The 25,122-nt window shown below is 42.5% G+C and overlaps 1 protein-coding gene across 1 annotated transcript in view; it reads left to right on the top strand.

Annotated features, from left to right (window-relative positions):
• Positions 1-25,122, top strand: part of LOC137650148 (NHL repeat-containing protein 2) — a 98,877-nt gene that overhangs the window by 65,937 nt on the left and 7,818 nt on the right. Inside the window, exons 9-13 of the mRNA XM_068383300.1 lie at positions 1,546-1,777; positions 2,025-2,141; positions 6,164-6,262; positions 22,121-22,234; positions 22,870-23,065. Coding sequence (XP_068239401.1) covers positions 1,546-1,777; positions 2,025-2,141; positions 6,164-6,262; positions 22,121-22,234; positions 22,870-23,065 — 758 coding nt within the window. The remainder of the gene's footprint in view (positions 1-1,545; positions 1,778-2,024; positions 2,142-6,163; positions 6,263-22,120; positions 22,235-22,869; positions 23,066-25,122) is intronic.

Below are 25,122 nucleotides of genomic sequence, written 5' to 3'. Positions count from 1 at the left end.
CCAACATTTCTTGATGCTGCTACACTTTAATTATAGATATTTTACCACCTATTTATAATCTTTATTTATAATAACATCTTTAGTAAAAGCTCTTCAATATCACTTTCAGGAGTAAATGCGTTTATGATCGACGATGAAACGTAAAATAAACTTTTTCCTTTTAAGGAGGCGTTTTTTTAGGAAAAAAAAAAAACACGAAACAAAATTGCTCATATTTCATTTATTTTGATTTTCTAAGGATAAATAAAAAACATTAATTATAACATTATTATTATATAGTACCTGGTAAGATATCTTTTGCCGCAAAAGTTAACCTATAGACAGATGTTAAAATTGGTTAGCGAGTTCGTTATGATCGGCGATGGAACGTACTAAACAGAGTAATGGGTTTGGTTGTAGTGACATGTTTGGCAGTAGCATGATATAAAATAGTCTTTATTTAATTTAATTTTTGGTTTCAAAAGTACTATATAAAAGAATTTCAAACAATTTAGATGAAATGGAGCACAACGCACTACTACTGGATGATAGCGGTAGTCTTGCACACGAAAGCAACAAAGGTGTTCCCATGACGATGCTGTTCTGTTGATTTTTTTTTTTTTGGAAACTTTTCAATATTTCAAATGGAACTGTTGATTTTGATGGTTTTTAATTCAAAGTTTAATGAATAAGGATTTTTCACCATAATCACAACGTAAGTATAAAAATTAATTAGTACAAATATGGAATATTATACATATAGGTGTTGGACAGTTAGGCTAGCCTAGCGACAAGTTCACACAACAAATGGGCAAACCTTAACATTTTTCATCCAAAACTAGTCTTAAAATGTTTGAACAGAAATCTTTCTCTCACATTCTCCCCCCCCCCCCCCCCTTCTCAGACATCGGGGAACCATCCCCCCCCAATACAATTAAGAAAACAATAGATTTCCTACGCTTCGCGGTGCTTGACTCGCAGATTTAGAATGCTCCTCGCAGATAGAGGAAATTTAATTTTTAAAAACTATCGATCGCATAATTGAGGAATCGCGTAATTAGAACACGTGTAATTCGGGACCCTACTGTATATATATATATATATATATATATATATATATATATATATATATATATATATATATACATATATATATATATATATATATATATATATATATATATATATATATATATATATATATATATATATATATATATATATATATACATATATATATATACACATATATATTCACACTTATATACACATGTATATACACACACACACACATATATATATATATATATATATATATATATATATATATATATATATATATATATATATATATATATATATATATATACACACTTATATACTGTATATACATATATGAATGGTCATGTTAAAGTGACTACAAAACTAAGTTTCCATACTTGAATGTATTATTAGTCACTTTTGTTAGAATCGATATTTGAAGGGGAACTGGTTGCTTTTCTGGTTTACATGTCCTTCACAAAATTCTTGTTTCGTTACTGTATTGATAATTGTTTGTGTTTACAGCTCTTATTCAAGTATGACAGCAGTTAGATTAGCTGGCAGTGGTGCTGAAGAAAACCGGAACACATCCTATCCATTCCGCGCTGGCTTTGCTCAGCCCTCTGGTGTTACTTTGGGTTCTCTCGCTGGACAGTCGATGGTATACATTGCAGATGCTGAAAGTTCGTCGATAAGAAGATTTAGTTTGACAGATGGTGCTGTCAAAGGTGTTGTTGGAGCAGCAAGAGATCCTATGGTAAAGTATTCATGTGATGAAGTCTTTATTGGTATGCAAGTTGTAAGATAAACTTAAAAATCACTCTGTAAAGCATTATTTTAAAAGGTACATCTTTAATATTTTGAGTATATTGTACATTAAAAAAAGTAGCTTAGTGAATTAATTTCAATCCAGTATTGTTTTTTGTAGGCATTTGTTGTTTTTTTATACATATGATTTGAATTTTATCATGCCTAAAAGTCTTTTCCTTGTATTCTCACCCCAGGATTTATTTGCTTATGGAGATATTGACGGCAGTGGTGTGGATGCTAAGCTCCAACATCCCTTAGGCGTTGCAGCTTTAAATGAAAATTTGTATGTTGTTGACTCGTATAATCATAAGGTAGGGTAGCACTTTGAGTGTTATTATATCATATATTTCATCCCATCAAGGAAGTCAGTACACTATTAGGAATCACGAGGAAAAATCCTTTTAAAAGTATTTAAGTACAGTATTTCATTAGTGTTTGCGTAATGGAAGACATATAATGTTGATCATTCTTTACTTTATTTTTTTTGCAGACCAGGCTGCTTTCCCTTTTTAGGGCTCTTAGGATTAGTATAGCATTATGCAGTCTGGGTAGTAATAGGGAAAATAATAAGTGATCTAATACTCAATGTGTATCAAGAACCATTTGTTCCTTAAATCTGTAATGGTTGAAATAGGCCAATCAGGTTTAAAGATAGAGAAAGTTGTCTTTTACCAATCCGTTAAGAGAAAGGATCCTGCTTTTCCATTATGTTTAGTGTAGAGTTAATCCATGAACCTTTTAACTGTTTATATTGTCACAATTTTAATTGAGTTTGGTTCCGTAACTAATACAAACCTATGCTATTTTTAGGGGTATTATTTTCAGCGAAGCTGAAAGACAAGCCATTAGACTTTTAGTGAGGGTTAACCACCCATACCACCAGTTAGTGGGGGTAGGGGATTTAGTAGCTACCCCTCTCACTCATACACCTGTGACTGTACTTCACATTACTTTTCGCTCAGGGAGAGAGATGTTTTCTCGCTATCCTCTCTAACTGACCGGCCTTTTGACTTTTTGATCTTGTTTTCTTGTTTTTAATCAATATATATGAAAACTTTTATTTGTATATGTTTTAAGCTTTCTTTACTTTGAATGTAGCTGTTTGTGTAACAGCATAATGTGGCAGGTTCTCAAGGGCGGAGAGCCTTCCCTTACGCCCTTCCTCCCTTGGACAACTGTCATCCCATAGGCGAGTGGCCTTTTGAGTGACTCTGCTGCCGCCGCAGGGGAGTTGTCATCATTTGGATACTTGTCAGTCCGGCTGTTGCTGTTGCCCTCCCCTCTACATGTTCTTGGAGGGAATCTGCATGCAGCCTTCACAGAGCTTGACTGCAGTCTTGCTCTCTCTCAATGACAATGCTGCTCACTTTACGTGGGTGGCCGACAGATATTTCCCTGGGGGAGGGGGTACACTTTTCCCCTTTCGCAGGAAAAAAACTAATTTTATTGAATATTATTAATAAAATCCAGTGAAAACAAGGGGTGCTGCGGTTCCACAGTTCCTATACATGAGCCACCACTGGTAAGGCTGGAACAAGAGAGACTTGAGTTGGTGGATGCTAAATGCCAACCTCTTCCAAGGGGTAGATCTTCTCTCTCCTCCCCCAGATTTGATTACTTTCACAGATGCATCAAAAGAACGGTGGAGGGACTCGCCTGTACAGCATGCAGCCTCCGGGCTGTAGTCCGGTTATGATTAGCAGTGCCACATAAACCTTCTGGAAATGAAAGCAGCCCTTCAGCGCTTCCTACAGCTCCTTTTAGGTCACTCTGTATTGTTGATGAGGGACAACAATGCAGTAGTGGCATACCTAAACAAACTAGGAAGTACTTTTTCACAGCAGCTTTGCCATGTAGCTGTGGAAATTATGTGATGGAGGACAAAAAAATTCTATCTCCCTGTCATCTTGGTTCATTGTAGGCAAGAACAACATTTTGGCAGACAATCTAAGCAGGAGAACTCAGTTGGTTTTGAGAGGTTTTTGAATCCCTGGATAGCCAACAAAGTCTTGACTTCAGGATTTGCCGATAATAGACCTGCTTGCGATGTAAACCAGAAGCTTTGGTGTACTGTTCACCCGTATCAGACCCACAAGCGACCTTCCAGGACGGCTTTCAACACCCCTGGGACAACCTGGATGTCTGTAACCTTTTCTGCCTAGTGAAGAGACTTCTCAACAAGATGAGGTCATCCCACAACCTATTGAAGACTCTAATAGCACCACTGTGGCAATAAGCAGTATGGTACCCAGACCTTCTACTGCTGCTGACAGAGATTCCAAGGGAGCTTCTACCCCTACACAGCCTCCTTCGGCAACCTCACGTAGAGATGTTTCACAAGATATATGCATCCCTGCAACTTCATGCCTGGTTATCCTGCATATCCTCTCACAAAGAGGATTTTTGCATGTAGTGGCAAAACAGTTGTCGGGGTACTTCAGAAGGTCTTGAATTGCTGTCTATCAGGCAAAGTGGACAATCTTTTGTGGTTAGTCTCTCCACTCAGAGCTACTATACCCCTGATCATCAAGTTTTTGTTGTACCTCCAGGAGAAAAAAAACTGCTCCGTCTCTGCGGTGAAGGCTATCGCTCAGCCTTAAGCCTAGTCTTTAGACTGTAGGGAATTGACATATCCTCCTTGATGGAATTGTCAATACTCACATGGAGTGATGAGCCTACCTGCCCTCAGTTAGATTTGCTACCTCCTTGGAATGGAGTGAAGGTACTACGATCTCTGAAGGGAGCTCCTTTTGAACTGTTGAGTCAAGCATCAGATATTGCTCGACTATCAACATGATCTTCCTTCTTGCACGCTCTTCTGCAAAGAGGATCGGTGAGTTGCATGGTCTCGCTTATGACATCGCCCATTCAAGGGGAGGGGGCCAAGTAACACACTGTTTTGACCATAAGTTTATTGCTAAGACTGAAAATCCAGCTGTAGCAGACTATAGTTTCGAGGCATTCCTGATTTTGAGTCTTCAGGAAGTAACTGATGATCCTGACCAGCTGTTACTATGCCCTGTGAGAGTGCTAAGGCACTTTCTCAAGTGTACTAAGAGAGCTCTCTGTCAAGTGGAAGCATTGACTCCGATCTTGGTCCTTACTCTGCATAACCGAGTAGAAACGTCAGACCTCATGAGATCGAGCCTGGGCACGTCCTTAGCATTTAAGAGATGCTTTTCTGTGGCGCAAGTACTCCAAGTAGGCGTGTGAAAAAGGCAAACCCTTTTCATCACCCACTACCTGCAAGATATAATCCACAGGATCCTAGATACCTTTACTCTGGGATCTGGTGGCTGTTCAACAGGTGATTTAGCTACCCTAGTTCCCTTGCAGGACTAGTAGCAGTTGGTCGAGGGCAGATGTTACAAGGTTTTAATCTGGGATTAATGGATAGAATGATTGGTCCTTTCTTCATTTCATTTCTCCCTACCTGGGGGCACAGCATTGGGAGACACTACGCAGTTGCCTTGTTACAAGTGCAGGGAAGCACTATATTACTGTAGTGTTGTGGTCAGAAATGTGTATTTTGTTATGTCCCTAATCTCTTGCGAGGGGGAGTTTGGCAATGTCTAGGTTTAATTATGAGTGTGGTTCAACTCATTCTGTATACTTACATGGTAAAGTCACAGTGCAAGTTTCTGCTCACTCACCATGGTTTGTCAGGCAGCCAGCTCTCTAGCTTTGACAGGCTGAGGGTTCGTGAGGTGTCAGGATACTATCCTCATCCTCTATAAAGCTGAGAATTGTATACAATGGCAATGTGTCCAGGCAGTTGGAATTTGACTTCCACCCACATAGAGGTGAGTCCCCATAATAAAGAACAAAGGTATGTATTTGTATCAGAACAAGTGACAAATTTGGAAGTAGTTTGGATTTTTCTTAAATTTATAAACCTGAGTTTTTACACATACTTGTCCCGCCATCACCTTCCCCAAAGAAGTCCTGCCTACAATCAAAAGTGAAGAGAGGTCACTGGGTGAGTGTTTTGAGCAGGGAGGGTGGTCTAACCCCACTAACTAACTGAGGGTTCTTTACACCTTGGGTGAAAGTTTGTATGGCTAAATCCAGCTCACACTGAAACATGTATTCATAGTTAAGAACCCAAGTTAGTAGAGTTAAGAAAAATAAAAATTATTTCCAAATTTGTCAATTTGTATATTTTATTTTAATTTGTCACACTAAGCAAAAATTTGGCAAATTCATTTGAAGGGACAGTCAACTTTTATGCTTGCCATATGGAACTGATTAGAAATTTGTGGAATGCAAAAAGCAGAAAAAAAATTAGTTTAAAGAGTGCAGGACATTTCAGTATCAAATATTTTATTTACAGATAAAATTTGTGCAACCTGAAGGGAAAACCTATAGAGTGACAACTATAGCTGGGAGTGGTATACCAGGGAATTCTGAGGGTATTGGGGAAAGTGCTCAGGTAAGTTGGAACATTTTATTTTTAGATAAAGGTTTTTAAATAATGTAATGATAATTGGATCTTATTGTAAATATAAATGCACGAGCAGGAGAACTTATGAGGAAAAAAGAAGGGTTTAAATTTGAAGAGATAGGAGGATTAGGGTAACCAGGCAAAATTTGTCTGCATGAATTATTCATTATTCCTATGTAAATACAAACTTCTAGAGTCATTTATATGGGGTTGCTATTAATCATGTTTTCTATGACTGGTCAATAAAAAATTTGGTTTGATTACACCATGGTTTGTGCTTGGTAAATGCATTGCATGCGGAAGGAGCAAGCTTGCTCATAGTGTGTCTATACAACACTGCTAGTTGAAAAATGAAGAGGTTGTTCTCTCACTTACTCTCTGTGATCAAGCCTTTTGCTTTCTTCTTGTTTACCCTTTTAGTGTTTAGCTCTCTTGACTTGTGTTTCATTTTCAATATACGGCCATTTGAGTGACTATTCATTAACTGTGAGTTGTGGTTGTGAGTGAGTGCTTATGCCCAGTAAATCTCAGTACAGAGTATTTACATTTTTTCCTAGGATGGGATTGCGAATATTGTGGCGTCCTTATGAGCTGGGCAGACAGACACACAACCTGTGTCCTTCTTGCTTAGATAAAATGTTTTAGAGAATCTCCATGTAGATACTGTATGGAGTGATCTACTCTATGGGAGAGATTCATCTCTTGACACAGGAAACATAACAAGTTCGCTACGTTGCTGAGTTTCCTCTCAATGGTAGTTAGAGAAATCTCATTCGATGCGGCGAGAACCTCCCTTCACTTTTTTTATATTTATCAGAACAGTGAAAGCATCTCCTCATTCCTGGAGGGACCTTAGAGTTGAGCCTGTCATTTCCCCCTTTATCAAGGCAGCCTTATTGGGAGGTCATGATTACCAGTCTCCAGATCATGTCATTGAGAAAAGCCTGCCTTGTACCCCTAGGGGTACGAGGCAGAAACCGGCTCTAAAGAGAGCCCGGAATGAATCAAAAGATTTGTCATCTCTTTACTAGGAGGGTGGTCAGACCGCTTCAGCTGCTCCCCCCCCCCCCCCAAGAGTTAATAGTGCTTTCATGCTCAAAGCAGATCTCTCCTTCCAAGCCTAATAATGCTGTGAAGTTAAGTGTAACTATTGCTGCCCTACGAAGAATTTCTTCGGAAAATACAGTTAGGCTGAATGTTCAGATTAACAAATATGAATGCACCGTTGTATCTAAACAGGATGACGTCACTGTCGTTGCATGATGATGTAATCATGAGCACCAACCTTGCTGTGCATGAAGAATTTTCTTCACACGCAAGACAAGCTTACAACTAAAATTCTTCACGCCCAAGACTCATTCCAGGGCATTCCCTGCAAGGACAGGTCATATGCTAGTTTTACTTCTTTGAGAAATTTTCCTTGCAATGCATCAAGGTTAAGACATCCTCCCTAAGAAATATGGATGGTGGCCAAAATTATGTTCTGACGGACATGATTGACGTGCATCGAATGATCGTCTGTTCAGGGGGTTCCCCTTTACGTTTCCTGAAAGGTGAAGATAGGAAAGAATCATCTCTTTTCTATTAGGGTGTTCGAACTGCTTTGGCTGTGTCCCCCCATCAGAGTTGACAGTACCTTCTTACTCAAAATTGGCTTTTCCTTCCAAGCTTATTAATACTGGAAAGTTAAGTGTTAACTATTCCTGCTATTCCAAGAAATTCTTCTAAGAATTCTGTAAGGCTGAACGTTCAGACTCCTTAATCTGAGTGTGCCAATGTATCCAGACATGTTGATGTCTAAGCGTGATGGCATCGCTGAATGTGCCACAATCATGATACGTTAGAGTATTCCTCTGCATCATGATGATGCTAAGAATGTAACTAACATCCATCTGATGTTATAGGACGTAATAATCCATCTCCTCAGAAATATAGAGTTCTGCCAGTTTTATAAACTCTTGGCCAGGAACCAACAAGACAGAACTTCACCTACGTAAATAAGAACCCTGTGACGGGCCAAGAGTAGGTTGTGACTCAGTTGCTTTCATCTCGCCTTTGAGTCACAACCTACTCTTGGCCCGTCGCAGGGTTCTTATTTATGTAGGTGAAGTTCTAACTTGTTGGTTCATAGCCAAGAGTTTATAAAACTGACAGAAAAGCAGACAGGTTGATGCAAGTTGCTGTCAATGTGAGGGGAGAGTGAAGATACAAAGGATAATATATACAAAAAAGAGAAATGTCGTTACTACTGTATGTATGATCGTGTGACACACGGGTGGTACACCTTCCTGCCGTTTTATAATGTGACGGGCCAAGAGTAGGTTGTGACTCAAAGGTGAGATGAAAGCAACTGAGTCACAGCCTACTCTTGGCCTATCACAAAGGTCACAAAATACAATATGCTATTTCTTGTCCAACCAACAACCAGTTCTGTTAACAGTTAACAATGAGAAAAGCAGACAGGTTGATGCAAGTTGCTGTCAGTGCGAGGGGAGAGTGAAGATACAAAGGATAATATTTACCAAAAAGAGAAATGCCGTTAATAAGTACGATCGCGTGACACACGGGTGGCACAACCCTTTTGTCTTATGCTAGAGACAAACCCATTAATCATCCAGATGGATTCTGTTCTTACATTCTGTCTGACGATCATGATTATCAGGATAAGTTTTCTTCAGAACACTTCATTTTCAAGAAAGTAGATAAGAGGTACGGAAAATTTCTCCCCTTCCTGAATATAACTCCGCCATCGGGGGTAGAAGAACAGATTGTCAGACATAGGCCTCGCCATAAGCGTTCAAAATGCCAGAGTATTGAGAACTCCGTCACCTCGTAAAACAAATTCCAAGAGAGACTTTAATTCCACGGTTTGTCAATCAAGATATAGAAATGAACGCTTTTACAATGAGAGCAAACTAGACTCCTCCTATGTTCTTTCTGCCTTTTCTTCCCGTTATTACTCAAGGTAAAGGAAGGATGTTGGAGAAAAAGTAAAGAGCGCTGTTAAGACAGAAATTTCTCACTGGGATATCATCACTGTAGATGATTCCCTAGAAAACCTTGGTGCAGGCAAGTAGAACTCTTCTGATATGGCCACCCATAAAGCCCCAGTATTGAGCTTGGAGGCCTCTCATTTTATTAGGATCATGAGCCTAATTCTTTGGATGAGCCTCCCGACGGTGCGCCATCGACGATACTTTCCTGCAGTCTTAGACCCCCAGACTTAGGTTTGATGTGGCCTTTTCCAAACCAGACGAAAGACACATTTGAGTTTAGAACTCCCAAGTTCTCGATGCTGAAAACTTGTTAAAAGTGAGTACAGTAGGACACTGAAACTTTCGGATTACTTTTGCTGTGCCAGAAAATTTTTTACGTTAACTCTGGTGCTTTTCAGAGCCCTCTTCTATTTGATCCAGATGTGGCTAACTTGGTACCTTCAATTCTGGCGGAAAGTCTCTGAACCTACCAGCCATGATATCAGGTTCGGAACTGGCAGACGTGGAGGTAGCTGCCTTGGTATCCATTCAGACCAGCTTATAGATAGACCACTGGTCTGGGGCCATTTAGAGGAACCTCAAGGATGAGACTGTACGGGAACAATTCAAGGAACTAAAGATCTGGAGCTAAAGCCATAGAGTTCCTCCTCCACCAGAACGTTTTCCTGTGGGGAAATTGTGTTCTGAAGAAGTGCGACGCTGTCTTAACGAAATGCTCTAGACAGGTGTCCCCTAGAAATGCTACAGTTCATAGGAATTCAGACCTTATCAACTCTCCTTCTCTCTTTCTGTCATTGGGCGTGACTAAGGTTAGCACCATTTTCAGCCAGCACTATGGTAATGGTCAACGTTGTCCTCCCTCACTGCCGGATTGTAAGACCAGGAGATACAAAGGAGTAAGATGAACATCTCAACTTATTATGAATAAGAAACGATCACCAGATCTGGGACATCTCACGATGAGCCCAAAGAGACCTCCGAACCGAATAAAGAGGATCACTCTTAGACCATACGCAATGAGCTTGCATGACACGTCACTTAGAATCCTAACAAACATCTTTCCTGGGAAAAGTTAATCAACTAATGAAGGCTGTCCAAGTCAAGAAGAACCCTTACTAGGCTGATTCTAGTATGTAGTTTGTTCCAAGACATTGTCACCTTGGCTAAGGACTGCTTAACAATTTTGAAAACAGTTCCTATAGCTTTCATGAAAGTTCAGATCTAGTATAGATCTTAAAGCAGGCTCTGGTCTGAGATACTAGAGTTTCCTGCCCAAAACAACTATCGACGCCCTTGTTACCAAGGCCTGTGGTGAACAGAACAGTCTCATAGGAGTAATCCCCCTCTACTATTGAGTAAGAAGGGTTTTTCATTATTTCCTAAGATTATCCTCACAATCCCAGTCAGAAGTGCTAAAGTCAAGGATCTTACTACCATTTACTCTGACTTCTTATTTTCTTCCTAAGTAAACAAGCTTACTTGTAGGGTCTCCTTACCTCAGAAACCCAACGCAGAAAATGCTATTTTTCCTGAGACAATCATAGTCTCCTTTTAGAATGAGAACCGGATCTGGGGAAATTTACTTGAACTTTTCTCGAGCTTACCCCTCAAAGTCCTGGGGTGTACAGAACGATCTAACACCAACTTTTTTGCGAGTTTGTTTCTCAAGAAGTTAGGGATGAATAGTGTGTTCTGAGATCCCTGTCCAGGGATACTAAGGATGTTCTGTGGACGCCCTCAGATCAGAAGCAAAGTTCTTCTTGAACGTGGAAACACTGTCGACTAAGGCCTAACATGAAGAAGAGTCGCCGTGAAGTGCCCCTCCGCCTCGCTATAAAATGACATCAGAAAGCTGTCACCTTGTCCCGTCTTTGGTTCAATGAACAAGCGAGACTCGGGCTAAAAAAAGATCTCGGGTTAACTCTTTCACGATATGAACAAGTAGTTATTCTGTTTCGTAGAGCTGCGCGAGTACAAATAGCTGGGAAATATTGCTCCCCCATTTGTGTTCAAGAGCTCTGGCTGCTCTGGATGAAGGTAGTCAGTGATACTTCCTTTTTCCAAGTATAAATAATATTATAAGAACCTATGCATCCTCAAGGGAATCGTCGCTAGGGACCCCCCTTCGAGCATATGATCTAGATGGGGTTGCCGCAACCCTAGCGTTCTGCTAAACCACTTAGTTGTACTCGTCTCCTAAACCACATAGTTTGCGTGCTCTTGATCACTCTGATAGTATGTATTCAGGAGCAACGTCTCTTTTTGATAGAGATAAACTATCATAAGAGCCTATTTATATTCGGGAAGCGTCGCTAGGGATCCCCTTTCGAGCATGTGATAAACGTGGATTTGCAGCAACCTCAGCGTTCCGGGAAACCACACAATAATGCAAGTCCTCAAGCTGGTGGATAGAGAGGAAACCCACCATTGGACATTTACCTTAAAGATGGCACATTCAAGTCGTGGGACATTCTCTCAATGGACATCATGGTGGAAGCACTATTATGACCTAACTGACAGTTCTCACAGGACATGTGCCAGTTCCAGCTCCAGATTTCATCACTCCGACATTCTTAACTTGAAAGATTGCTGAGGTGGTTAATGATCCTCATTGGAGTTAAGTCTGCATTGTGGTTTTCACCCCAATGCAAGAAAGTGGGCCTCATTTTCTGTAGTATTTATTGATATACTAGAAAATTGCCTTCCTGTTTATTATGTAACACTTGATGTTCATACCACTTCACCCCTGGCTAAGATTACCTTTTGGGAACTGAACGAGTAGCCTTGCCTAGTGATGAATTGGCTATTCTGTTCCCTGGCGGTTCTCTTAGATCCCTTAATATTATTATTAGCAACTGTATCAGAGAAGATTTTAACTCAAGAATCAGAATTTTGGCTTTGCCTCTTTACGAGCCAGCTACACTATCCTTCATGATTCACGTTGATCTCTTGCTATTACTTATTTGTTCCGACAGATACAAATCTTCGCTATTTATAGGGTATTACTTTCGGCAACGCTGAAAACCAGCCAAGACAATTTTAGTGAGGGATAATTACCCCATCCGCTAGTTAGCGGGAAGGGGCTTGGGTAGACTAGCTACCCCGCTCACTCACACCTGTCAGTTGAGTAACCACTTTTGCCTTGACTTTATTACTTTTCCTTTGTCTTTTGTGTGTATCGGTGTGTGTTTGGTTATTATCCCCACTATGCGGACATGTCCAGGGATTGAAGGCCGCCGCTGCGGCACCTGCATGTCGTCGTCCGTGGAGACAGACCCACACCCTTTATGCCTGGCTTGCCAGGAAACTCTGTGTTCGTGGGACAACACCTGTTCCGAGTGTAGGGAGTGGCCTGCCTCCCTGTGGGAGAGGTTTGCGAGTAAGAAGAAGTCTAAACGCGAATCTTCGCTTTCGGTGTCTTCCTCGAAATCGAAGAAATCGTGAGCTTCTGCTTCCTCTACACCCAAATCTCTGCCCGAAGCTAATCCTCGATCAGGCCCTTCCGGGGCACGGTCGAGCAGTAACGCAGGGCTTGAGACTCCAGGTCAACCCTGTGGGATAGACGAAGGTGACGGCTCCCCTAGTGAGTCAGCTCCTTCTCTTCCCCCAGGGAGCACCTGTTCTTTTCCAGACTTTGTGTCTTTATGGCCATCGCTGGGCGTCGATTGTCCCCCTACGAAGGAAGTTCTCCTCGAACTCCTCCAAAGGGGAGCAGAGAGAAGGCGGTCATATCCTTCCTCTGTGGAGGTTGATCCTCCTCTTCTGGGCACAGGCGCTGTTGCCCGTCGGTCAGGCCAAGAGTCTGGTTCTGACGCCGAGGAGTTAGCTAACCCACCAGGGGCAGTGGCAGGGCTCTCTCCAAGGCAAGCTTCTCCTTCGGGGGAACATATCTCTCGTTCGCGAGAGAAGATTGCCTCTGTGCATCGGCAATCTCCTTACGCTTTAGGTTCTCCTCCAGGGGCGAAAGAGAACCTTGTTATAAGCATAGTTCTCTTTCGGGTGAATTCTTCTCCCCTGCGGAGGAATTATCTGTAGACCTAAATCAGTCTCCCCCTCGGGCGGAGTCTGTTGAGCGTTCCTCTCCGGAGGTTCGTAGAGTGGAGGGGTGGGTAACCCCTCTCCACCCTGGACGTTCTCCTCCTCGGGCTGTGAGGAGACGTCTTTTTGAACCTGCTGGTTCTCCTCACGTTGACCCTTCGGGGTCTTGTGACGATCACCCTTCGGGCTGGCGTGATCGTGAGTCTTCAGGCTCTAGTCATGTTGATCCCGCGGATTCTCATGACAGCGGGAGTCCTTTTGGTCATCGTCGCCCTGAACCTTAGGGCTCTCGCGACTTGAAACCTTTGGGTTTCTGTTACGCTGAACCCTCGGGCTCTCGTAACGACGGTAACGTTGAACCTCCGGGTTCTCGTACCGTCAGTCACGCTGATCCTTCGGGATCTCGTGAAAGAGGAACCTCGATTCCTCGTTACGCTGACCCTTCGGGGTCTCGTAACCTGAGTTACGCTGAACCCTTGGGCTTTCATAACTCTAGTCGCGCTAACACTTCGGTGTTTCGTGACAGAGAAACTCCGGTTTCTCGTTGCGTTGCTCCTTCGAGTTCGCGCAACACAGTTCACGCTGAACTTTCGGGTTCTCGTGACCAGAGTCATTCTTATTATGACAGAGAGTTTTTAAACTCGTTGTGTTGATCGTTCGCGCTCACACAACACAAGCTATCGTAAACCTTCGGGTGAGCGTAGCAGTGAGTTCTCTCACTAACCTGAGAGCTCTCGCGCGCACGACCAAGTTGGCGCACACGACCGAATCGGCGCGCACGACCGTATCGGCGCGCAAACAAAATGGCGAACATGGCGCGCGGGTTTATCCTATGCCGCGCCATATGCGCGAACATCCTGTTGCTCGCTATGCGCGCGAACATCCTGTTGCTCGCCATGTGCACGAACAACCTAATGCGCGCGAACATCCTGTTGCTCGCCATGTGCGCGAACATCCTGTTGCTCGTCATGTGCGCGAACAACCTAATGCGCGCGAACATCCTGTTGCTCGCCATGTGCGCGAACAACCTAATGCGCGCCATGTGCACAAGCAACCTTATGCGCGCCATGTGCACAAGCAACCTTATGCGCGCCAGGTGCGCGAACAACCTCATGCGCGCCTCTCGCGAAAAAGGTGTGCGCAATCGGAAAGGCCGCTCGCACTAGCACCCTTCTGCCTACCAACAGTTCGGCGCAAGAGCGCACGACCATCTTGGCGCTCACAATCAGTCTCTCGAGCCCCTTAGGCTTCAACAGAGACAACAGTCAACTGTGCGACCGAGCCCAGACCCTATCCCTAAGGGTAGGCCTGAGCTGATCTTGCCTGCAGGGAAGCCTCCATCAGACAAGAGGGTTAGGAAACCTGGCCTGGTTCCTAAACCCAGGGAGCGGTTCTTTCCTAAGGACCTCCCCCTTAGTTCCTCAGGAGCCAGTGACCCCCGGTGGCTTAGCACCTTATTCAGTGTAATGCGCCAAGCCATGAAAGGAATCATTCCCTGCTCTCTGTCCTTAGGTGACACACCTAGGATCCCCTTATCGCCTCCTCTCTTCCCAGGGTCCTCTCCTCCCTCCGATCCTAGGAGGAGTTCGGGAGATCCCGCACAGGCGGGTTCTTCTGGCAAGGGGAGACGGTCATCCCCTCGCAAAAGACTTCTGGAGGAGATTAGGCATGAACCTCAGGATAGCCCCCTGCAGTTCAAGACACCACAGGCCAGGCCAAAAGGGAAAAGGAAAAAGATTCGTCTTTCGCCCCCCAATGAGGATAGGGTTACTTACTATGGAAACTCCTTCCGTCCTTTATCGGTCGAGATAGTGTCTAAGGAGGCACAACCTGCGACCGGATGGGACTCACCCTGTACGGCAACGGACTTACATTCCACCTGTAAGCCGACGGAGTCCTCTAGGCCCTTGGGGACAGAGGACCTCCGGCCTCGTGGGAGGGAACCTAAGGATTTGTTCACCATCCCCAAATCCTCGGCCAGGCTTCCTTCCTCACTGCCTCCCAGGCAGCCAGAAGCGAGCACCTCCTCGGCAGTCTCCCTATCCCCAGTCTATCCAGTTGACGACTTCGACCCACTCCAGGCTCCTATGGATAAGAGCTTGGACGTGGAAGGGCAGAGCGATCTCGAGGACGACGCTCTGCCAGCAGCCGCTAGCCCTAAGCTTACGGAGGATGAGAAGGAGGAGTCGGAACACGCCTTTTTGCAGGTCCTAGCCTGCATCCGTTCCATCAATGACTTTCAGATCCATCGTCAGCCCCTCTAGATGGAAAAGAAACGGTCCTTGACCAGTTCTATGGCACTCGGAAACTTCATACGACCAGTGCAGCTTTGCCCTGGTCAAAGGGGTTGAAGAGTGCCAAACAGAAGGCAGTATCCCAGGCAACTGGGTCCACCTCTTCTCTCCGCTCCAACTCGTCCTCCAAGCTCCTACCTTCTCCGTATGTGTTTCAGAGGAGGTACTACGAGATCCTCGGGGAATCTCTTCCAACGTTGCCTCTCGACCACTCTATAGAGGCACTCTCGAAGGCCACCCCCTTCGAGAAACTTACGGGACTTCGTCTCCTTTTCGGCCTCTGAAATTCTAAACCAGGAGAAGGTGGCGAAGTACGCCATGTAGGCTACTTCGTGGCTGGATTTCTGGTTAGGATCCTTAGGACAACTGATGTGGTCTAAAGACCTGTCTCGGGAGTCCTCCAGGAAGTCTTTGGAGACTTTCCTTTTGTCCGGCACTCGGGTCATCGAGTTCTTCTCTCATCGGGTAGTGAACCTTTGGGCCAACACTATCCTGAAGAGGAGAGATGCCGTCATAGGCAAGCTCTATAGACATCTCCCTCAGGCCGAAATAGCGAGTCTGAGAAATGCTCCTTTCGAGGGCAATTCTTTGTTCCATCCCGAGGATGTCGAGCGGGTGGCAGAGAGGTGGAGGGAGTCCAGTCATGACTCTCTCATCCAGAAGGTCTTAACAGCTAGACCTTACCCCTCTCAGCCACAGCGGAAAGAACAGTAGAACCCGCAGCCAAAAAGGGCTAGAGACCCAAAACAGCAGAGTAAAAAGGGTGCAAAGCAGGCCTTTCACAGCAAAAAGTCCATCCGTGGAGGAAAGGGTAAGAACGGATCTGGCCGAGGCAGGTCTCAATAAGACAGGCAATCCTCCCATTTGTCCACCTGTGGGGGGGATGCCTGCAAAGCTGCTGGCAGAGATGGCTTTACCACGGGGCGGAACCCTGGACAGTCGAGGTGATTCGTTCAGGGTATCGTATCCCGTTCACGCGCTCTCTCCCTCCACTGACTCGAGTGCCGATTCCATTGAACTCCTGTGCGAAGGGATCCGCACAGGAGTTGGCCCTCAAGGCAGAAGTCCAGTCCATATTGGAGAAGGACGCTCTCCAGGAAGTCCTCGACGGGTCCCCAGGCTTCTACAATCGACTCTTCCTTGTGAAAAAGGCGTCTGGAGGCTGGAGACCAGTCATCGACTTCTCGGCCCTGAACAGGTTTGTCAAAGAGACACCTTTCAGGATGGAGACGGCCGACACAGTCAGATAAGCGATAAAACCCCAGGACTTCATGTACACTCTAGATCTGAAGGACGCATACTTCCAGATCCCAATTCACTCGTCTTCCAGGAAGTATCTGAGATTCATGTTCAATCGGAAGCATTATCAGTTTAGGGTACTGTGTTTCAGTCTTTCCACAGCACCCCAGGTATTCAAGAGAGTATTCACCCTAGTATCATCTTGGGCTCACAGAATCGGCATCCGTCTCCTAAGATACTTGGACGACTGGCTGATTCTGGCAGACTCGGAGGCGGCCCTTCTCTGCCACCAAGACGAGCTTCTAAGGTTTTGCCAGGATCTGGGGATGGTGTTAAACCTCGTGAAGTCTCAACTGCTCCCCTCTCAAGAACTGGTATACTTAGGCATGTGATTAGACACCCTAAAGCACAAAGCATTTCCATCAGACGAAAGGATCCAGAGACTGAGGGAGATAGCACAGGTCTTCCTCAGTCGGGAAGAGCTCCCGGTGCAGTATTGGCTTCGCCTTCTCGGTCACCTCTCTTCCCTGACCCGACTGGTCCCCAACAGTCGCCTCAGGATGAAATCCCTCAAGTGGTGTCTAAAATCCCAGTGGAACCAACACTCCGATTCCTGGGATCACCTAGTCCGCATAGGGCTAGAGGAACAGTCGGACCTCAGGTGGTGGCTGGCGGAGCCGAACCTCTGCAAAGGGGTCGATCTTCTTGTCTCTCCCCCGGAATTGATTCTTTTTTCGGATGCATCAAAAGAAGGGTGGGGGCTCACGTGCTGCACCATTACATCTCTGGCCAATGGTTCGAATCAGAAAGGTACCAGCACATAAATCTCTTGGAGATGAGGGCAGCCTTTCTGGCCCTCAAAATGTTCCACCAGGTCCTGGCGGGGCACTCCGGGGTGTTGATGAGCGACAATACCACGCTAGTAGCTTATCTAAGCAAACAGGGCGGTACATTTTTGCAGCAGCTGTGCCATCTTGCAGTAGAGATACTCAAATGGGCAGAGGACAACTCGGTGACTCTCTCAGCTCGCTTCATTCCGGGCAAGCAGAATGTGCTAGCAGACAAGCTGAGCAGAGCAACTCAGATAGTTGGCACCGAGTGGTCTTTGAATCCTCTGATAGCCAACTAAGTCCTGACTTTGTGGGGTTCCCAGACTGTGGATCTGTTCGCAACGGCCCTGAATTTCAGTCTCCCGTTGTACTGCTCCCCAGTCCCGGATCCCCAAGCTCTTTAGCCAGATGCTTTCCAACAACGGTAGATAAACCTGGACGTTTACGTGTTTCCCCCGTTCTGTCTGATGAGAAAAGTCCTCAACCAGGTACGAGCAAGCAACAACTTGCAAATGACCCTCATAGCTCCGCTATGGCATCACGCAGAATGGTTCCCGGACCTTCTGCATCTCCTCACGGAGATCCTGAGGGAGCTTCCTCCACAGCACGACCTCCTAAAACAACCACATGCCAACATCTTCCACAAAGCCTTAGCTTCGCTTCGACTTCATGCCTGGAGACTATCCAGCACCTCCTCACACAGGGGCTTTTCGCAACCAGTTGCAAAAAGAATGGCTGGACACCTCAGGAGATCCACAGAGGCAGTCTACCAGGTGAAGTGGTCAGTTTTCTGTGGTTGGTGTCGTGGAAGGGGTATCTCACCCCTCGATGCCTCTGTTCCAACTATAGCGGAGTTTCTTGTATACCTTCGGGAAGAAATGCTTCTCCGGTCTCGGCAGTCAAAGGCTACCGCTCAGCCTTGAGTCTCTCCTTTAGACTGAAAGGAGTCGATATTTCCTCCTCGTTGGAACTTTCTTTGCTCATACACAGTTACGAGCTTACTTGTCCCCAGGCAGAGCTAAGACCTCCCCCTTGGAACGTGGTTTGGGTCCTCAGGGCTCTGAAGGGCTTCCCCTATGAACCACTACGCCAGGCCTCCGATCTCCACCTCATGTGGAAGACGGTGTTCCTGCTCGCTCTGGCTTCGGCCAAGAGAGTCAGCGAACTTCATGGTCTATCTGCTGATGTCTCCCACTTTAGGAGATGGGGAAAGTAATCCTCAACTACATCCCTGAGTTTGTAGCTAAGACTCAAAATACGGATGTGCCGGACTCCAGGTTCGGCCCATTTTGGATAGAGAGTTCGTTCTGTAACCGAAGATCCAGACCAACTGTTACTATGTCCAGTAAGGAGTCTGAGGTGTTACTTAAGAACAGCAAAAGCTCGCCCCCGTGTACGAGCATTTTTGTCAGCACGGGGAATGTCAAGAGGAGGGTCACGAGGAATACTATTCCTTCCTGGATAAGGAAAGTAATCGAATACGCTCTATATCCAGATCCTCCTCTGTCCAACCGACCCAGAGCTCATGATGTCAGAGGCATTGCAACGTCTCTGGCGTTCAAAAAGAATTTTTCTGTGGCACAAGTATTGCAAGCGGGCGTGTGGAAGCGTCAGACGACTTTCACAGCCCACTACCTGAAAGATGTAACCCACAGGAGCATGGAAACCTTCTCCATTGGTCCTGTGGTGGCCGCACAACAAGTGATCTAATGCCTCAGGCTCCTTGATGGACAAGTAACAGAGGGTTGAGGGCTGAGGTTACTCGGGTTAGTCCTTCTCCCCACCTGGGGAAATAGCTCCGCAAGACCGAAGCATAGCTGACCTCACCCCTCTGCAGGTAAGAATCATTTCCCTTGTGCATCTTGGGTATGAATGAATACTTTATGTCACTAATACCTCTTGAGGGAGGGTATTGGATATGACTTAGAATCCTCGAGTTCCTACGTGAAGACAAGCCACGAGTCTCTCACACAAGCTTCTGCAGGCCGCTATCAGCGAGTTACCTTGTAACTACTTTGATTTTTGCGAGGGTAGGGTTCCCTCTACTATCGATCACAGATCGAAATAGAGAGGACCCCGGGTCATGACCAAGGCCAGTTGGTAAGGACTTCCTCCCTCCTAAGAGTAAGTCACCCTAATAAATAGCGAAGGTTTGTATTTGTGTCGAAACAAATAGCAAATTTGAAAATAATTTATATTTTTCCTAACATAGAAACCTGAAGCTATTTATACAAATTGGCCCGCCACCCTGTCCCCCTAGAAGTCCAGCCAGAAAGCAAAAGTGGTTACTCAACCGACAGGTGTGAGTGAGTGGGGTAGCTAGTCTACCCCAACCCCCTCCCGCTAACTAGCGGATGGGGTAATTATCCCTCACTAAAATTGTCTTGGCTGGTTTTCAGCGTTGCCGAAAGTAATACCCTAATAAATAGCTTCAGGTTTGTATGTTAGGAAAAATACAAATTATTTCCAAATTTGTTATATTTTGACCTCATACAGGTTATAAAAGTTCCAATAATTTTGTCTTTAATAAAACCCTTTGCTGGGAATCCCTTCCCTCATTTCCTTGATTTAGTGTTCTTATGCTTGTTCAAGATACAAGTGATAGCTGTGACAGTGTCTGCAGGGGTTACCCACAGTAATGGATTCTTTCTAGAATATTTTTCTTTACTCATGACTATTTGAGTAACGCTAGTACTATTCCATGTAATTTAGTATAACGTGAGGTCTGTATTTAGGGAACTTGGAAAATCTTTTTAAATTTTATAGATTTACTGTACTGTATATACATAAGATTCAGGCACAGTATTTTTTTAGTGCATCTACAGTTGTACCCCTCTTTACCTCAGTTCAGCGTAGTACCTCAGTTCCAACTTTACATTGCTTATCCTTAAATATTAAATACAAATATTAAGTGTGTTTCACTGTTTTACACAATCTTATTTTGATCAATTCCAATAAAAAATTACAAAAGTAAAAAATTCTATCAATGAAACTAGTAAATACAGTATTGTATTATGCATAGCATAAACAGAAAATTTTATAAATACTGGATTACATATGAAGGAATATGTAAGCTACCTTTGACAACTTTGTTTACATCTTCGAAGGCAGTCAGTACTGTACTGGTTCAAGCGTGTACAGGTAACTTTATCCCGCCTGAAGAACTGTTGCGTTTGTTTAAATAGAACAATTACTGTATTAGTATAAAATATTTTGTGAATGGTTGTTTACAGTATGGTAGCTAAATGCTTAATACTGTATATAACTTTTAAGGATGAAATGAAAGTAAGGTAATATATACCGTATTTCTCGTCTCATAACTCTACAAGTGATAAGATGCACCATATTTAGCTAAGGAATTTTTGTAAAAAAAGAAATTGAGCATTTTGCAACCTATCGTAGCAGCAATTCCTAGTCAGTGATTCTACGGAGGGATTTTTCGGCTGGCACAGTAAATTTTCATGTTCTGGGTGTATTATGAAATGTAATAGGTAAATGTTGATTACCTGTACACCTGTTAATCAAATTTTATTACACATTCATGTCGATAATCACTAAACTAGTCGTAGTTGCTACCATCGTAGCAATATTTTCTATTGTTTGTTTACATGAAGCAGAGTTGCCAAATGCTCCCGATCAAATTTTGGTAGAGCAGTAAATTTCTAGTGATATTTCCCAAATTCATGAATAAACTTTCATACAAAATCAATTACGTACTGTATTGATAAATAAAGAGTTCTCTAGAAATATCACAAGTTGGAATATTTTTTCTGTCGTCTGTGTGATAGTAGGTCTTGTTAGTTCACAACTAGCTTGGTAACCCTGTTTTTTCCAGTTTCTTTTGAGCAAAAACTATTTGTATTATTTTGGAATACATGCAGCAAATCATTACCAAAATATTTCTTTATTACAAAATATCAACAAAATGTGAGAAATAGATAAATACTGCATAATCAACTGCTTTGGTGAGTCATCAGCTGACTAGCCACCAAACAAAAACAAATGTCAAATTACCTTCATTTATTAAAGAATGTGCATTCAAAATAGATTTATTTATTACATATGAATGATAATTATGTTGGCTTATTGTATATGTGTGGTGCATGTGATTGTTTGTATATCATTGCTTAAGTGTTAGAGGTTGTCAAACTCCCCTATACAACTTTTTCTTAGTGTTAAGAAGCAGGATAATTTTCAGGGCATTTTTTCAGGAAAAATGGTGCGTCTTATGACACGGGAAATACGGTATATCACACTGGTGTACATAATATTTTTTTTTAATCCTGTCTCCATCTAATGATATTTCATCTTCCATTGCATACTCCATTCTCATTATCTGTCTTTCTTCTATTTATCTGCAGCCCAACCTCATGTGATAGTTCATGCATTCTGGTAAGCATATATATTTAAAGTATACACACATAATCTACAACTTATTTTTAATTTCAGTTCAATGAACCTGGTGGTATATGTGTCTGCAAGGAAGATGGTTGCTTATATATTGCAGACACAAATAATCATTCCATTAAAGTAATGTCCTTGAAGGATAATCAAGTGACAGAGGTGAGGTATTTCCTATAATATTTTCCATAGAAAGATAATTGTTTTTCTGTTTAAAATTTTGTTTTTCTGCTGTCTTTTATTTGATTTAACACCATCATCATTGAGGCTTTAGATCAGGATTTTCCTTGATGGGTTAGATGTGTCAGGAGTTTACTCCTCTCCATCTTCTCTTTCTGAATTCCAATCTGGTTCCTTTCTCTATGATAATTTGGGCCTTCTCACTAGCAGTTGTCCTTGTACTTCCATTCTAACGGCGCTCTAAATTATTATTTATTGTCCTCTTTCATTACTGTATCGATCCCAATAATTTTAATGCTTGTTACGTACTGTACCAGTCAGTTTTTTGGCCTTGGGACATCCTTTTTCTAAGATTCTATTTTCATATGATAGAATTTAACCAATGCTTTGCTACCATAAATCTCATCATTAGATACCAGGTACTAGAATTTATTTTTCTAAGTTTCTCCATTTTGTATAAGTTTGTAATGAGATTCTCATATAGAAATGGAAATAATTTTTGCTGTATTGAAAATATTACTAGTTTTATAGTCATTTGTGTATTTAGAAACCATTGTGTAGAATTGTAATATAATTACTAAATTAGCCAGTGTACTTCATATAATTTTTTTTTGCAGTTGAATGTGAAAATGTATGACGAGAGTGACTACTCTAGCCAGGATTTGCTAATCCCAGATACTTCTATCAATGAAACTACAGTGGAGGTAACACCTGGAACTAATGTTGAAGTACTTTTGAGACTGCAGTTGGCACTACCCTCTGGCATGACCTTGAATAAAGATGCACCAAATTTATGGAAACTCTCAACAGAAGGTATGTCCTTGTCAACCTTTATTAGTCGTATATTCATTTTAATTTTGAAAGGTTGCTTTATTTTCAACCTATATTATTAAGCTTTGATTAGGTATTATATAACTAACAAAATTCTTGTTTTTTATCTTAACATCTTGTAAGTGCAGTCGAGTAACAGGCAGATATCTTGGACTCCCAAGGAACCAATAATTAATGTTTGAGGATTTTCCCAGGAAATGAGGGTTTGTCTTACTAGCAGTGTAGTGAGAAAATTTGCATTTAATAACACTTCTCCTTTAGATATAAAATGAGTTCTCTCCTTTACTCTCTTTCTGAACTCCCAATGAAGATATATCACTGTTTTTTTACAGTATTTGTTGTATTTACAGACCCATTACTTCCACATTTATGAGGCTTTTGTATCTGTTTCTCTACCTTATCGTCACATGTTGAAACCATCTCGATCATTGAGTTATCAGCCATTTTTTGATACCATCTCTCTTCAGGTTCTTCATTTTTAATTGGGCCGGCCAGCTAATGTAGTTTTTTAAGGACAGGACTTTGACATTCATACCACATACTAAGGTGACCTAAGACATTTCCAAACTGCATAGGATTTTTGCCTCTGATCTTCAGTTTTGCGACACAAAGGCGAATTATCCGGCAAATGAGTATTTTTCTAATTCTATCTCCTGCCTTTATAATTGATGATAAGATCTGCTATTACTATCCTACATAGATCTGATGTAGACCTCCAATAAAATGAATTTTTTTTTTTTTTTTTCGCTAGATAGAAATTTTCTTCATAATGGTAAAAAAATAAACCTTAAATATCGAGGAAAAAAATTTGAAAAAAAGGGCAACCTTTTGTTATTTTATAATGTTTTTTTAAGTTATATACCAAAATTCCTCCTTATAAATAAGGAGGAAGATAGAATTTGAAGGTCAATAAGTATAGTTTTGAAATACGGGCGTTCAAATTTTTTCTTTGTATTTAAACAGAGACAATATTAATAAATCGTGATTAATATGAATTTTATGTTCCTTTTTAGATATTAATAAACCAAAACAAAGTTATTTATCATAATTTGATCATAAATGAAGATCCCTTTGCTCAATATCTTGCTTCTTCAGGCGAGACTGTCGCTCCTTCATCGTCTCTCTCCTTCACTAACTCCGCTAATTTCGCCGATATTAACCACTTCTGAACTTGTATTAGAGGGAATTTTCTTCTTCCATATGTTAGCGAGATGTTGAAATTTTCTTTTCCTCTTTAAAATGATGAAATTCCTTGCATCTTTAGGCGAGATGGTTACTCCATTATTTCTCTCCTTCACTAACTCTGTTAGTTTCGCAGATATTACCCACTTCTGAACTCGTATTAGAGCGAATTTTCTTCTTCCTTATGTTACCGAGATGTTGAAATTTTCTTTTCCTCTTTAAAATGATGAAATTCCTTGCATCTTTAGGCGAGATGGTTACTCCATTATCTCTCTCCTTCTCTAACTCTGTTAGTTTCGCAGATTTTACCCACTTCTGAACTCGTATTAGAGCGAATTTTCTTCTTCCTTATGTTACCGAGATGTTGAAATTTTCTTTTCCTCTTTAAAATGATGAAATTCCTTGCATCTTTAGGCGAGATGGTTACTCCATTATCTCTCTCCTTCACTAACTCTGTTAGTTTCGCAGATATTACCCACTTCTGAACTCGTATTAGAGCGAATTTTCTTCTTCCTTATGTTAGCGAGATGTCGAAATTTTCTTTTCCTCTTTAAAATGATGAAATTCCTTGCATCTTTAGGCGAGATGGTTACTCCATTATCTCTCTCCTTCACTAACTCTGTTAGTTTCGCAGATATTACCCACTTCTGAACTCGTATTAGAGCGAATTTTCTTCTTCCTTATGTTACCGAGATGTTGAAATTTTCTTTTCCTCTTTAAAATGATGAAATTCCTTGCATCTTTAGGCGAGATGGTTACTCCATTATCTCTCTCCTTCTCTAACTCTGTTAGTTTCGCAGATATTACCCACTTCTGAACTCGTATTAGAGCGAATTTTCTTCTTCCTTATGTTACCG

Source organism: Palaemon carinicauda, chromosome 11 (genome assembly GCF_036898095.1).
Source record: "Palaemon carinicauda isolate YSFRI2023 chromosome 11, ASM3689809v2, whole genome shotgun sequence".
Taxonomy (NCBI): Eukaryota; Metazoa; Arthropoda; class Malacostraca; order Decapoda; family Palaemonidae; genus Palaemon; species Palaemon carinicauda.
The sequence above is the reverse complement of the archived record's forward strand: the minus strand, read 5'-3'. Positions and strand labels throughout refer to the sequence as shown.